Raw genomic sequence first — 16,392 nt, 5'->3', positions numbered from 1 at the left:
TTTTTGGTTGGGTTGTTTATTTTGGCTTTAAAAAAGGGATCTTAAAGAAGAAAGAAGCCTAGTGCAGGACCTCTTACAGGTTTTGTTCATTTTGCCTGGTTTTCCAGCATGCTATCAGTTCCAGGAGTAACATCTTACGTTGGTCTCTTCAGCACGTCTGTGACACATTTACACAGCACCCGAACAAACATTGACCTACCATTCAAGAAACTAAAAGCTCTCTGTTGAACAGCTTCAAAGGGAAGTGGAACAACAGATAAATATTGATATAGTTCAAGCCTCTGATAGGCTTGGAGTTGGGCCATATTCTGCTCAATGTGAAATTCTGAACTCAGGTAACATATATATTATCAGTTATACATGCAAACATGATCAGTGTGGGAAAAGTCTGAGTAATAAACATCATTTTAAATGTGTTAGATTTTTGTTATAAATTTCTACTGATGTGGAAAATTGTAAATGGCTCCAAACCATTTTAGACCAGCTAGATTAAAGCTTAAGATTTACGTTCATTACTGTGATTAAGATGAAAAATTATAAGTTTCAATACCCCAATTATTTGCATGCCTTTTCTGTTTTCCCTCCTCAGTTGAAGTTTTCCACATATTATTGAACTATTTTGGTTTGATAGCTCAGCAATTTGAAGATGCTGTTGTTAGAATTTCTTATTTTGCTTAGAAAGCTATGCCAGACTAATACATCACATTATTACGGTAACCTTGGGTTTTTAATGGCCTAATATAAGATCACTCTACTAAACTGCTCAGCATGTACATATTCATCGAAAAGCTGGTGGACTGGTTATCTCTATGGAGTAGCTGTAACTCCCAATTCAGAAATTACATGATGACATGATGACAAAAAGACATTATTAAACCAAATGCCATTCCTCAGACATTTATACCTTAGGTTCTGTAGGTCTGTGCCTTTAAATGTTCAGATGAATTCACAACACAAGGTATGCCAAATAGGACTCAATAATAATTGTTTAATCACAACTGTCAACACCATCTGTAAATCAACCCCCCCCCCAAAAAAAAGGCAAGGCAAGGAGAAAAAGAGGCACTACAAGCAGGAAGACAAAAAAACCCACCCTTAAAATTCAAGCTACATTTGTGTTCAGACTAAACATTTGTCATATGTTCCATTTTATTTGAAAGAATGCTTTGTTCTCTCCTTGGTGTTTATTTTACCGCTCACAGGAGCACTTTGCATAGCATTTTCCTTAAACCCACGACCTCCCGATATCAAATATCACTTCAAAAACAACACATCGCTCTGTGAAAGTACACATATATAGTTCATTTCCAAGCAACAATGTTCCACTATATAATTTGAGAAGGAAAATCTCAAGGTCCATAGTCTTGCTCTATCAAAACCACTGATAGATGGTAAAAGCAGTAGCACACAGTAGATTTCCTGGAGAGCCGTTTCAGGTAACATGCATCTCTGTAATAAGGGGATATTTATGGGTGACTCACTAGTAGAGCAGATCAGTCAAGGCCATTGAAATAATGCTGTTTAAAGTACTGCTACTGAATAGCTTTCTGGTTGGTGGAGGACATACCTGTCTTATTGCTAGGCTCACCTGTAATGCATCAGGCTTTACCTGACCCTGGTCATCCAGGAGTGAACTCTAAAGGATATCCGTCAATGTTCTAATACTTGACTGGTCTACCGAAATTCCCCTCAAAGCTCACTCTTAGTAGAAGATGACGATTGGCCTGTGGCGCCACTTGGTTCTGCCCCTTCAAGAGCAACATTTTTTGGCTGAAAGTTGAGTGAGGCGGAGTTTATGCAGAAGCGCTTCCCAGTGGGCTGGGGGCCGTCGTCAAAGAGGTGTCCAAGGTGAGCACCACACTGAAAATATGCACAAAGTTCATTTCACTTGTACAGAATTTGATCATGTTAGCATTACATTCAACTGATCTATTCATCCAGTCATTATTTTCCTGTGGTAAATCAAATGTTTTTGTTGGTTTGCTCATAAGTAACATACCTGACTGCAGCTAGTCTCCACTCTGTGCATGCCATAAGAGAAATCATCTGTCAGTGTTACTGATTCTTCTTTGATCAGATCAAAAAAGGATGGCCATCCTATTAAAAATAAAATAGAAAAAAAATGGAAGGATGTTGTTGTGGTATGCACTGTAAATCTGAAAACCTGTGGTGTGTGTATATTTATCCTTGTTTTTATTCCAACCTGGAAGTACCAATAGAATGGAATTCCCCTACTACATCTTGGCTTTCCCCTCGCTGTCTTAGCACTTGGAGTGTCTTTTTATCGGACCCTGCCAAACCGCCGCTAAGCGTTTATTTTTGTAACTCATTCCAGACTAGATGTTTGGCGTAGCCCCTCTCCAACTTTCTTTTCATTGCTTAGTGAGATCCTTGCTTGCCTTGTAATTAAAGGACAGAATGAAGCAGTGGCCTTTATTAAAGGTAAAGCACATATCAGCATGATCAGAGTCTCAGGATTCGCTTTTTTTTTTTTTTAAAGGAAACGAGCATAGTGTCCTAGGTTTTCCCGTTTAACATGACAAATGTAATATTAACATCTAAGGAAAATGGCACACGAATATGGTACACTCTCCACCAGAGACAGAGAACTTCTATGTACCACACGTTGTTACAGGTGGTTACAGTCTAACCAAAAGCTGAGGAAGTCAAATAAAAGTCATAGAAAATGTCTGCCTAATCCTTGGTGTGGCAGGCTATCTCGGTACCGCATGGCTTTTATGTGGAAGATTTCAGCTCTCTAAAAGGGGAGCGAATGGAAAGAGCGGCCATGCAGGCTCATGGGTGGTCCTCCTCATGGCTTCCTGGGTAGCTGGAGAGTCTGGAGGAGAGGAAGCTGTGGAGCTCTCGCACTGCTTCAGCAAACACATTCATATTCGTATGTAGTCTTCCCCAGCAAAAACAGTCTACATTAATATAAACAGTAATCGCAGTTGATGACCTTGCTTCATGGACCGAGATAACTTTGCTTCATATCTATGTGGTGCAATGAAATATGACTTATGGCTCTTGCAAATTCTCAAATCACGCAGAACAGTTTGAAACAATTAGAGTTCGAATTAGTCATTCACAATAGCCGCTGATTCAGAGGTTATGAAGTAAAAGTTGGCAGGCGAAGTGCATGTAACAATGAAAAATATTTGACACGGCAAGCCTTCCCTCTCTCCCTCTCCCTCTCTAGTCATTCTATCCTTAAGTCTGACTTGATTCGAAACAGATTAAAACTTATTTATAAAACAAAAAATGGTATAGGGAAGCAGGAGAAGAGGTCTGTGTTGAAAATAAACCTCCCTCAAGTTTCCACCTCCCCAGCTTTATCCTGTTGTTCACCCCAAGTTCAATAACCAACAGCATGTTCCTTCTTAATTGCTAAGCGGTACCATGCACTGGTAATTCTAGAGGCTTTTTCCTTTCAGCCAGCTAGACATGGGGCCCTGACTGTTGAGACCATATGCAGAACATCAACAGGGGCTTATCCCAGGGATCCCATGGAGCGCGAGATCTCATTAACAAAACTGCTCCAGGTTACACAGTCGCATCATTAGCAAAAGTAGTATTATTTTGTGTGATCATGACAGAGACAATAGGCTCATAGGAGACAGTTCATTGTTGCAATGCTATCTGTGGTTAAAAGAGCCAGGCAGTTCCTCTCCTCGCCCCCCCGCTCTGCCGCTCCCCAATCCCAGACCCAGCACGCTTCAGCCACCCTCTCCCCCCTTTCCTCCTCCCTAGCTAGGGAGGCAGTGCTTGGCCACAACTACAAAGCCACAAAATTCCACTCAGACACAGGAAGCTCTCGGGGGGAATATAGAAATCCTATGAGTCAGAGCAGGAGAATCCCGGTGGATCGTTTCTGCACTGATCTAATGGAGCTTTATCGGTGGACTGAGCAGAGCAGTGAATGGAGCAGTGTAGAAGTGCTCTAACAAAACAGGAAATTGAGTCTATATGAGGCTGGCCTGCAACATGGGCTGCATACAACGCAGGAGGTTTGGCTCTGGTCTCTGCAGCGAAGACAGAAAGCACTCGGTGCAAAGAAAAATCCTATTTTTCACTGTGGGCCCACATGGTTCCTATTACAGGTTGTTTTCTGTGGGGAATTCATGCATGCTTGTAGGTTGAACGGAGACGGAATAAAAATAGCGTACATAACACCACAAGAGAAAATGTTTTGGATTGCAGAGCTGTGAGACATTAACAAACTGTTCCCAGAATAGTATTCGTATTGTGTCATGCTCTGCCACAAAAAAAAAATCTAAACGAATTTGAAATAATACATTTCACTGGGCCCACGCCTGTGACCTTTAACACACTGCAGAGGCCTAACTAAGCTTAAAACTCCAAGACTGCGTACTAAAAAGTGGTGCAAAACTCTAAGGCATGGTTCTTGTAAACTAAACATATTCATATTTATCCAGTATGATAAAAAAAAATCTTGCTCAGAGTTATGCACTAATCGCAAATGAAATGGAATAACATTGTTTGATGTGAACAAATTAAGAACTGGGAATTTCCAAAGGATTACAACTGACACCAACCTAAAGTTTACTGGCAATACATTAATCTCAGACACAGATAGCGTTCATTAAAATAGCTGGCTGGATATTTTGTGAGCTTATTAAAGTCAGTGTGTTAGCCTACTTCACACAAGTAGATTAATAAGAATGTGAACGTTTGTAGCCCACACTTAGTGCCTTATTAGACAGCAGACCGAGTACACATTCGGCCTTGCAATCAACCATAAAGAGGGCAAAAAAGGTCAACCTCTCCCTTCAGAGGAGTATGAGCAACACAGTGAGAGAGAGGGAGAGTGAGAGAGAGCGGGAGAGCGGGAGAGAGAGAGAGAGAGAGAGAGAGAGAGAGAGAGAGAGAGAGAGAGAGAGAGAGAGAGGGGTCAAAGGCAGCAAGTTTATATTTTTGTATAGATATAGACACGTATTTCATTCTTAAAGTGCAGCACTTCAATATGACTAAAAAAAATGCAAGCAAATGGAAGATTTCAACAAGTAAGTTCAGAAGTATTCATATAAAACAACACTCAATAAAATGAATCAGTGTGCGTTCCCTTATAAACTGGGTGCTAAGATATCTATACATTAGATATCCACATCCTTAAAATACAGTTCATTGTTCTAGTTAGAGAGCTTGGTAGAAACCTACCTGAGCCAGAATCAAATTTCTTGTCTGACCTGCAACAAAAAAAAAAGTACAAAAAATATATATTAGGGCCTGAATAGTTGAACTATTCAGAGCTGAGCTGTCTAACAACAGGTTCAGAGAAAGAAAGGATTACACCTGATGGGGGACTATTTTTCTCTAATGTCAAGTCACGGTCCAACACTGAGCTCAATCTTCCATTACAAAGCCAACTCTTTCCCGAGTGTTTCATTTTCTCTATTTCCTTTTTCCCCCTCCACAAAAAAAAAACCTGAACTTGGGAAATATCTAGCGAGCAATAAGTAGGCAATTTGTGCTCTCTGAGCGCATAGTTTGGAGGATGGGAGGGAAGTATGAAGGGTTTGTCTGTCTTCTTTGAGAACATTGTTCCTAAGATATGGGTTAATGCAAGCCATAAATTCGGCATCCTTTGAAGCTCTCCAGTGAGCTGTGGGAAAAAGGCGACCTGGTAATGGCTCCTGGACTGCCTTCGGACACCCTGTCAGGTAGAGTTAACCTCGCGCTGCAGCTGGGCCACGTGTGGAGGAGCCAAAATCCACCAATCACACAGGATCAGAGATCGACAGTGTTCCACACACAGCGAACATATAAAACAACTGACAGCACTCTGTTCCTAATATGTTGTCAGCAAGCTATGAAGAGTTTCCTAAGCGCTAATCTAGATTAAAGTAATGATATTACATGGTGTGAGCTGGACAGGAGGTGAATTATGAGAATTACTAACAATCATTCAAAAGGATTCTTAAAAATAGTGAACGTTAAAAAACAAAAAACAAAACACACAACACTTACATAAACAGAGGGGCGCCGCAGACAACACACCTGTATGTCCCCTCCTCCTTGTGGTCTGTATATTCTCCCCTGAAAGCACTAAAATGTACAAAGGCGAGTTTAATTATTTACATGCTCTACATACAGACTTACTCAATATTTTAAGATGCTTTACACTTGCTAAATCTATCTTCATTGACCTAAAAACCTTTTACCATACACATGTCAACCAAACATTTTTGTGCGTTGTTAACAAACTGCATTTTGTTATTCTTGCTCAACACATCTGGTTAAGAGTGTCATGAGATTCAAGATGATTTATAAACAATTTAATCACCACTATGCTTAAGAGGCTGATCTGCTTGAACATGGCTGGGTTAGATCAAGCTGCAGTGAGGGCGACATGCAGAGAGAGGGAATATCTAAAAGGGGAGCAGCTTGGTTTTGTAACCTCTGATCATCTGCAAGCCGCAGGCCTCAGAAAACTCAACACCCTCACCCACACGCAGACTCAGGGCCTGGGGCATTTTTCACATTCCTCCTGCCAATGGGCCGATAAATACTTTCCCCACGTGTGCTTTGCTGTGGCCGAACTCGACCAGAGAAGGGGGAAAAAGTAACAGAGTTCTGTCTTTTTCTCTGCAAACATGACGTGGTTTGCACGCTGGCATCGTCAACGCATTTGACCACGCTCTCGTCTCCTTAACCCAGACAGGCCAAACAAAGACGGCAACAAGCTCAGTCAGGAGGCAACTATCCATCCAGCAATACAGAAAGCTCATGTGACAAATCTCTGATGCGTTTCATAGACATAAATCACTAAAGCGGATATTTTGAATATTTGTGTAGCTCTTGAAAACCAAGAATTTTTTTTTTAACACCCAAAAGGTTAGAATAAAGAGTATAAAACATACTAGAACCATTAGGGAAAGGGGGGCTATTAATATTTGTACTCTTTTGGGCTGCAAAATACAATAAAAAACATTTTGGTTATCTAAAGCTGCAATTTGTCAGTGGGTCCTATGAGAACAAAACTTATTTTTTTAAAACCTCCTTTAAAAAAAAAAAAAACCCTTTAAGATCTTTCCACTATGCTTTTTTTTTTTTTTTTTTTTTTTTTTTTTAAAACATTGAAACCCACTATGTTCAGTTTTTATGGCATTATTTAATTGCTGTTAAATGATGCATTAGTGTGTGTTAGTGCAGTAAATATGAAACCATCTAAAGGCAATGGAACCTCAGGTCAGGATTATACCCGACATGTGACTGTGTGCATATGCAGCAGCTACACGAATGCACTATTCTCACAACCATAACTTTCGTACATCATGAGGATTAAAAGTGTTATCCACTAGATGGCACGTCAGAGCCAAAAACATCTTTGTCCAACATTTTTTGGAGTTTCTCTTTAAAACCTTTAGCTGGTGTTGACTTGTCATGAGCATATGTTATGAGAATATTTACTCATCTCTTAGAGCAAGCAGATTTGTAAACAAAACCAACCTTTCAGTAGGTCTGTAAGCTACATGACAGGTTTTTAAAAATATTTTTATTTATTCACTAACCCTAATGATGAAATTGGTTGGTGTTGATACGTAAACACTGTGTAAAATAGCATGAAAGTATGTAGAATTGAGAACACAGCTCTTAGTTTGTTCAGTCTGCTACACTGCGTATGCTCGTATTGCACTGAACGTTGCTTTAATGGTTCTGGACCTGCTCGATCGACACTCTGAGGGAGAACAGAATAGGCGCAGTAGCCATCTTGCGTATAAGTATTCAAAGTTAAAAGCAACTGTAAATGTAACTGTTGTCTCTAAAATGCCTTTGCAAAATTGGTGCATTTATAAAGTCTGGTGAACTCTCAGAGGCATTTTTGTCCCTAAGATATTGCAATCCCAATATACATCATGAAGAAGAAGGAAGAAGAAGAAGAAGAAGAAGAAAGAAGAAGAAGGAAGAAAAAGAAGAAGAAGAAGAAGAAGGAAGAGGAAGGAGGAGAAGAAGAAGAGGAAGGAGGAGAAGAAGAAGAAGGAGGAGGAGAAGAATAAGTAGAAAAAGAAGCAGAAGGAGGAAGAAAAAGAAGAAGAAGGAAGAGGAAGAAGAAAGAAGAAGGAAGAGAAAGAAGAAGAAGGAGGAAGAAAAAGAAGAAGGAGGAGGAAGAAAAAAGAAGAAGGAGAAGAAAAAGAAGAAGAGGAAGAAGAAGGAGGAGGAGGAGGAGAAGAAGTAGGAGGAGGAGGAGAAGTAGGAGGAGGAAGAAGAAAAAGAAGCAGAAGACAAAGAAGAGGAAGAGAAAAAAGAGGAGGAGGAAGAAGAAGAGGAAGAAGAGAAAGAAGAAGAGGAAAAGAAAGAAGAAGAGAAAGAAGAAGAGGAAGAAAAAGAAGAAGAGAAAGAAGAAGAGAAAGAAGAAGAATTATTATTATTATTATTAATCATGATAAAGATAATAATCGAGTCCGTCAATGCATACCCTACAAGGTTCCGAATAAGTCTTAATAAATAGTAACAGTGACAAACCTCTGTTCTATCATGTGCATTGTCTCACCTCTCTGTGCCCTTTTCCTGAGTAACATGGTACTGCATAGGTGTCAAGCGCTTCCTCAGTTCTTCCGGAGAGAAGCTTTTGGGCCAGGTCTTCTTGGTGTGGCATGTCCCTACAATAGTTTGGGTAAAATACAAGTCAGTGTCCTCAAGTCCAGCACGTTAAAATACTAACACACACACACTACTGAAATCTGCACCGCAAAAGAATATGCAAACCAAACGAAGCCATCTTACAGCAGGTTTAAAGACGACCTGTTTCTGCGTATTTCCAAGCACGAGTCAGTGTTCGCCGTACTGATGTACGGGTCACATTTATGCACACGCTCATAAATTTATACGCAGAAGCATGCACTCGGTCATGCTTGAAAATTGTAAAGCGCATTAATCAGGCACACATGCTCCATTGTGGAAATCTGGGTCCTTGCTGAGCAATTTTAATTAACGATAAACAAAAGTATATGATCTGAGTAATATGATGACCTTATTGAATTCATCTATGTTGACTCTTGCCTGGAAAACTGAACAGCATGTGACACTGGGTCAGAAAATTATGTGCTACAGCCAAAGTATTACACTGTATACAATTTGATTATTTACAGACAAGTTCTTACCGCAGGTAAACATCCGTGTCAACATTTCTAATCGAGGGGAAATATCTACCACTACTGGTATTAGAAGACGCACACAAGCTGTCTAGCACTGCAACAATGGTGACATCTAGAGGGCAAATCGAAGACTGGCTGAATACTTGTCCATTCATACATAAATAATGGAATTATAGATTTTTATAACCATAAAGATAGTTTTACTCCAAGTTGAAATTTTGTAACAGGCATTCCTACCCTACTCAACATTAAGACGACTGCGGAATGCAGTGAAATACAACATAATCCCAATTAATTTTCAGCTAATACTAATTTAGCCATCCCTCCCTACCTACCACCCCCGCCTCCCTCCTAAATTGGATAAAGACTACTTTCATTGTGCATGTGAGGCCCGTGGTGGTTCGACACCACTGTGTTATTTTCAGTGGTCCTGCTTTAGTGTTGGGACACTGGAGCTCCTGTCACTTGTGCTATGTGGAGAATTCCTCCACACAAGATTGAAACCATGTGAAAGGAGGAAATAATGAGGTCTTTAAAGGGTCCCTTTGGTGAATGGGCTCCATTGATGGGTCGCTCTCTGTCCAGTGAGTAGAGTAGAGAGGAGAGGAGAGGAGAGGAGGAGAGGAGTCCTTACAGAACTCTCCCATATTCTCACAGGGAGAGGAGTTCTGGATCCTATTAAACAGACCTACACAGAAAGGGAAAGTGTGTGTGTGTGTGTTTGTGAGAGAGAGAGATCTAAATAACCTGTAAAATTTGCTCAGTGATATTGGATTCATATTCTCCAGCACATTTTCTCAAATGTTTAATGTATCCATTAGGGCAAATGCATTTTCGGTCTTAATTGTCCCAACCTACTATGAAAGCCGGGATTACTGACAAGTACCAGTATGCACCCTATTTCAGTACCACATAATTCATGAAAAACAACAAAACAATTTGAAGCTCAGCAGTGCATGCAAGCTTAAAGGAAGTTAAGAAAAATGTTAGATGTTAATCCGTGAGCAACTGAAGAATCTAGTCTAGGAAAGAGAATGATGAAATCCGGCAGCAAGGGGTTGTCAAATACAGAAAAAGCCCCCCCCCCCTTTATTTTATTTTATTTATTTTATTTATTTATTTATTTTTAAAACTGGTGGTCAATTTCACAGTGCCGTTTTCCAATTTGCATGTGTACACTAATCCAAGTCAGATATTAGAGCTCCTTATTGAAGTGCAAAAAATGATTTTGAATACCAGAATCTTGTTGGTAGACTGGCACTAAATCCACATGGTGGCTTTTCCTGTAAGTGATGTCATCACGTACCCCTTGCTCACGCAAAGACTCACGAGTGCACACAGAGGAAAGCGTGTGTTAGACCTCGCAGAGGCAGAGCACGCTACACACATTGCACAAAACACACAGCTTCCAGTGGACCTGAGGGAAGCCCGCAGGCCTTGAGTTTAACAGGTTGGCTTTTGGTCACCAAATGCAGAAGATTGAACCCAGACATGGATGCCGCTACCACAGTGGATGCTGCTGCAGGATGGACAGCAGGCTCAGGCTAGAAAACAAAACAAAGGCGGGGTACGGGAAGGACAGAAAAAATAAAAACACAAGTCAGCAGTGTCAGTCACAGAGTCAGACACGTACAGCAGAGCGGTCAACCTTAGGATAGTCTCAACCTCAAATGCTCCTTGAGGTTTACAGTTTGAGTAGAGCTCTCTACACTTGTGTGTGCCCATTTCCAGTAGGAAAGAAAACCTTCAGCAGCACAAATGAACATTTTGAAGCAAGTTATGGTCACTGGACTGAAAAAAAGGTTCATGGAGTCCAGTCTTTAAAAGTATATTAGATAATTTTTTTTAAAAAAAACAGTCAGTGGTTAGTAAATGAGAATCTTGTGTTTACCGACAGGTTATCTGTCCTGTCAGTCAAATTGCCTCATACAGCACGAGCACCTGGACAGGTCTGCAGCTACGCAGCCCCATACGCAGCAAGCTGTGACACACGGTGTTCTTTCCTTCACCTTTCTATCACAGCCGGCATTAAATGTTTCAGTGGCTTGTGCTAGAGTAGCTCTTCTGTATTCAGTAGTTTCCGAAATACTTAATGAAGCTAGAGGTCTGGCTAGTGAGACTAATCCTAAAATGACCAGCATCTTTCAAGCAGCAGAAAGACCTTTGATGAGAAAAAAAATGATGAGAAAAAGCAAGTAATGTTTTGAGCAGATCATGAAACACCACAGTCTAAATAGAAACTTTGCAGGAGAAGAGATGTATTTTCTGGACTATAATAAGCTCCAGAGTATAAGAGACCCATGCTTAGAATAAAAATAATGTAAAATATAAAATGTATACACACTGATTAGCCATAACATTAAAACCAACTGCCTAATATTGTATAGGCCCCCCTTGTGCCACCAAAACAGTTCTGGTCTGTCGAGGCATGGACTACATGGATCAGACATGTTTGTGCAAAAGATCCCACACATGCTCAATCAGATTGAGATCTGGAGAATTTGAAGGCCAAGTCAACACCTTGAACTCTTTGTCATGTTCCTCAAACCATTCCTGAACTATTTTTGCAGTGTGACAGGGTACATTATCCTGCTGAAAGAGGCTGAAAAACCATTGCCATGAAGGGGTGTACTTGGTCTGCAACAACATTTAGGTAGGTGGTACGTGTCAAAGTAACATCCACATGAATACCAAGACCCAAGGTTTCTCAGCAGAGCCCAGAGCTATCTCTTCCACACACATGAAAAGGAAAATGTGATTCATCAGACCAGGCCATCTTCTTCCATTGCTCCATGGTCCAGTTCTGATACTCATCTGCCGATTGTAGGTGCTTTCGGTGGTGGACATGGGTCAGCATGGGAACTCTGACCCGTCTTGTGGCTACGCAGCAAGCTGTGATGCACTGTGTGTTCTTTCTTTCATCTTTCAATCACAGCCAGCATTAATTGTTTCAGCAGTTTGTGCTACAGTAGCTCTTCTGTGTTCAGTAGTTTCTGAAATACTTAAACTAACACCTATGCCACGGTTAAAGTCACAGAGATCACACTTATTCCCCATTCTGGTGTTTGTTGTTAACATTAACTGAAGCTCTTGACCTGTATCTGTATGTTTTTTTTTTTTTTGCATTGATTGGCTGATTAGATAACTGCATGAATGTGCAGGTAAATTTTATTTATATATATATATATATATATATATATATATATATATATATATAAACATTTAGATTCTGTTTCAACCTTTATACATGCTGCAGAGGTCACATGTTCAGTTTGTGGTGAATGATCCAATCTATGAAACTTTTTTAAATCACAGCAGTCGCTAGAGGGTAAGAAAATATGGTATACAACGCAGTAATGATTTAGGCAGCAAACAGAAATATTAGAAGGCGGCTAAAGAAAAAGCCAGGAGTTCATTTAAAAAGGTAAGAGTTAACACTTTTATAAAAAAACTATTGTACATGAAGACCAAGATTTGGGTAAACAAACTTCAAATACACACCTTAACCATTTTTCCTGGCACACCAGATGTGTTTGAGCATGAAAAAAATGAGAACTAAATAAATAATAGTTTACGTGTGTGAGAACATTTAGTTGTATAGACTATAGCTAACACACAAAAAAAATAAAAAAATAAATAAATAAAAAGGGTTCATGTGTAAAGCAGAGTGTCTTCATGAAAAGCGCATGTTTGGGATGACATCGGAGTAGACGTGCAAAATTCCTGGCCATAATCAAATCAGTGGCTCCTCTGGCTGTAGCACATGATAAACCCTCAGTGAACTTTGGATGACAGGAAGTGAACTAGCCTAAACACTGAGACACTGTCAATATGGACAATGTTACCTAGAGGCTAAGACACTACCTATTTTGTTTGCATATATAAATTAAGCTTCAAGTCAGCTAACCTTCAATGGCCAAATTGTGGCCTAAATGCAGAGAGGGTAAATGCAAATTATACACCGTGTTGTGTGTGATGGCTCATTAGGAAAGGAGCTGGTTCGTCTTAGACCAACACACACACACACACACACACACACACACACACACACACATACACACATACACAAAAATAATAATGACAATCACTTGTGACCGTTGTTTTAGAAACTAAAACTTTGAGGACATCATTAGCGATCTCCCTCGACTGGTCACAGAAACAGACATCTTAAGTTACAGTACCTAGTGAGGTGACATTTAGCAGTCGCCCAATGTTCGTAACGGACCTCGAGTACTGTAGAATGGCCACCGGGGCCAAAGTGCGGAGAAGATGGCAGGCCATCGCACCTATAGCATGGTGAATTCAAGTGGAGATAGTGCAGCTACAAGGAAGAAGAGCGGGCCAGGGTCATTCAGCACTGTCGGGTGAAACTACAGAATCAAACAAGTGCAACGTTATAATGCGCTATTGTAATCTAAATTAACAGGGCTCATTACACCAGTGCAAAATGAATATACAAAAAGTTTACTACTGAGGAAAAGGGACCACAATCTGAGAGGCAGAAAAGATGCAAGGCTGGAATTTATGTGAAAGGAGGTCCATCTAGTGGTTATACGGGTGACACTGTGAGACAGAAGAGATCTACTGGGCTAATGACTGTTGAATAATTCATCTAATGACTGTACAACATTAACATGACAAGTAGCTTTGGTATTCAAATAGACCCTATCGTTAATGAGTTAAAAATAGGATACATTTATTTTTATTAGGAGATTTATTCAGTATTAACAACATATGTATACAACCTGAGGAATGATTTCACAGGTAATTTAACTGGTTAAGGAACTGGCACCATTCACGCAGCTGAGCCATCGTGACATATTCGTATCATTGATTTATTGGTGTTAAATGAGGCCACATTTAAAAATACAACAACCATGAGCTCGTAGCACAGGTTATAATTAGCTGGGTATGCTCGGTTCTACACTTGACCCTGTGTGAGTGTGTGTGTGTGTGAGAGAGAGATATTGTTTGTTCCATACGGAAGGGTTTTTTTTCCCTGTCAGCCCAAACACCTAAAAATCATCATTCTAACTAAATATTACAAAAGCAATCAATAATGTTGACCGGTTTGTGCTTTCTATACTAGAAATAGATTTCTGCACAAATGCTGAGTCACTGTGGATTACAAAGCAAGACTTTCACAAATTTCAAGAAGAGAGACAGTCAGGAGGTGAAGCAATGCCATGTCCAATACAAGATGGTCTTTATTTCCTCTGCGAGACGGGCTGTCATTAAAATCAGGACATGAGGACACAAGAGATAATCATTAAGAGCGGGTCAGAAATCCTGGTAAGATTTCGTTGCTCCTGCAGCTTTATAAGACCTTACATGGCTGTGATGGCTGTATGAAAGACCGGCTGATGTTATGTAAACTCTGCAGCAAGTGTTTCTTTTTCATCCAAGTGGATATGCATTTCTGCGTTGGAAATGTAACCAGATATCGAGCGTCTGTATGAAAAGCATGTTCTGTCTGGTAGTTCTGGTGTTAAAAAGCTAGCCGTGGTAACATCCATCTTGGTCTGTCCAACTGTTAGACCATCTTTACCAGGTGGTAAGTGCTGGTAGAAGAAAACAGGGGTTCTGTATACACCACTACTAATGCAACATCTCTTTAAGTGGGTAAGGTAGACTTTTAAGAAAATAACAACAGTAAGGCAGGAAGCTGGAACATAACTTACCTAAGGCTGGAAAAGATGGTCTACCAGCTCGGCCTGTGTTTTGACTAAGCCGGATTTTTTTTCCATGATTGTTTTGACTGATATGTAAAACACCCTGTATAATTCATTATGATGTTTAAGGAATATTTGAACAACTGTTCAAGTCGTTTCTCGAAGCATATCTAACACCCGTCTATTACTCGTTAGCTGGTTACCATAGCAACAGCAGTTCACACTGGCACTGCACGCGCAGTTAGCTATGTCAGCTAACTAGCAAGCAACACAGTGTTGCCTATGCGACCTCTGACAGTGAGGTTAGCCAGCTGGTTATAGTAACAGTAATAAGAGGCAGATAGAAATAAATAACACGCAGGTAAAAACTCAGTTGCTACGCCAAAGGACGTCTACTGCGCTGACAACAGCGTTTTTGTTCACGCCGACAAAAAAGACTAATAAATTCTCAATAGCTTGCTAGCCAGCTAGCTAAAAACAAAACATATAGGTTTGAGTATCCGGTAATAAAGAGTAAATAAAGACGGGACTTACCAGTAAAAAGGAAAAGCGCCAAGGCCAGGTAGAGCGTTAGAAGTAAACTTGTTGGTTTGAGGTGAACCCGGAGCTGCATCTGTGTGACAGCAGAGTCAGTGCTGGACTTGTTAGGTAATGACAAGTGCATTGTGGGAAATTCCTCAGACGCTCCTGTCATCTCCAAATATGAGCAACAGCGGCCGTTTATTCACGCGCGCGCACAAATAGCTCAGTAATCCTCCTGAAGGGGGAAACCGTTAAGAAATGCCAGCATGTGAGCAACTATCGGTGATTTTAACCCCTGTCTGGGTCTGAAATCGATCCCTTATTCACTCAGTCATTTCTATCTTTTAGTCAGAAATCGTCATTACGCACTTTCTCCTCTCCACAAACGTAAGCAATTAGCCATCGTATTTTGGCTAATGCTGCTAACAAGTGAGGGAACCAGTTTAGCGCCCTTACCAACTACATCTTTAAGTAAGTTGTTTCTGACAACGTCGGCCAAATCAGGAGTTTTATGGACCCATAGTCTGCACAGACTTATTTTAAGAACATAATTGCACTATTTATAGCCCATATCCGGCCTGTTAGTCAAATGTGTATAGCATACTCTCTACTGTTGGGTGGATAGGGGGGATGCTGACAACCTTTTAAACATCAACAATTTAATTTCATCTAGCACTTGTCCTCAAGGACTCAATACATCCTTTTTTTCCATTTTACAATCATTTAACTAGACCTATGTCTTACGTAAAAGTCAGTATCATGTTATGAAACACATTAATGGAGATTGTGTAGTGGCATAATCCCAAAAAAACAAAACAAACAAACAAAAAACATGATCAGATGTTCTGATGTAAAATGCTTGGATAGCCATAAGATGGACAGCCATTATGGGAGGAACCCCCCCAAAAAACTATCCAGTCTGCTATTTGTATGTGTTTTGATGTAGGTGGCGATCTTTAAATGATCTAAGGGAACTTCTAGTTCAGAAAATATTACTAATTATTAACATCAGTGAATAATTAGAGGGGTTAAATATAACATTCCTCTCAGCCACTAAATACTCTAGAAATCTAAAAATGTCA

General features: G+C 40.2%; 1 protein-coding gene across 10 annotated transcripts; it reads right to left on the bottom strand.

Annotated features, from left to right (window-relative positions):
- Window positions 1–970: 970 nt before the first annotated feature.
- msrb3 (methionine sulfoxide reductase B3) lies at window positions 971–15,608 on the bottom strand. 10 transcript variants are annotated; one of them, XR_008388526.1, is made up of 7 exons: window positions 15,323–15,608; window positions 8,513–8,621; window positions 5,989–6,066; window positions 5,179–5,207; window positions 2,000–2,097; window positions 1,568–1,860; window positions 971–1,449 (listed from the first exon to the last, which is right to left on the bottom strand). XR_008388526.1 is itself a non-coding variant. In XM_053649967.1 (7 exons), exons 2-7 carry the CDS (start codon window positions 13,395–13,397, stop codon window positions 1,690–1,692), a joined length of 585 nt encoding a protein of 194 aa, XP_053505942.1. In that variant the 5' UTR covers window positions 13,398–13,486; window positions 15,323–15,447; the 3' UTR covers window positions 971–1,689. The 10 variants fall into 10 exon arrangements, 8 of the variants coding, with proteins under 8 accessions (XP_053505942.1, XP_053505943.1, XP_053505940.1 ...); XR_008388527.1 differs by having other exon boundaries at window positions 1,589–1,860; XM_053649967.1 differs by adding an exon at window positions 13,298–13,486 and having other exon boundaries at window positions 971–1,860; window positions 15,323–15,447.
- Window positions 15,609–16,392: the final 784 nt, after the last annotated feature.

Source organism: Ictalurus furcatus, chromosome 19 (genome assembly GCF_023375685.1).
Source record: "Ictalurus furcatus strain D&B chromosome 19, Billie_1.0, whole genome shotgun sequence".
Taxonomy (NCBI): Eukaryota; Metazoa; Chordata; class Actinopteri; order Siluriformes; family Ictaluridae; genus Ictalurus; species Ictalurus furcatus.
Note: the sequence above shows the minus strand (reverse complement) of the source record. Positions and strands in the feature narration are given on the sequence as shown.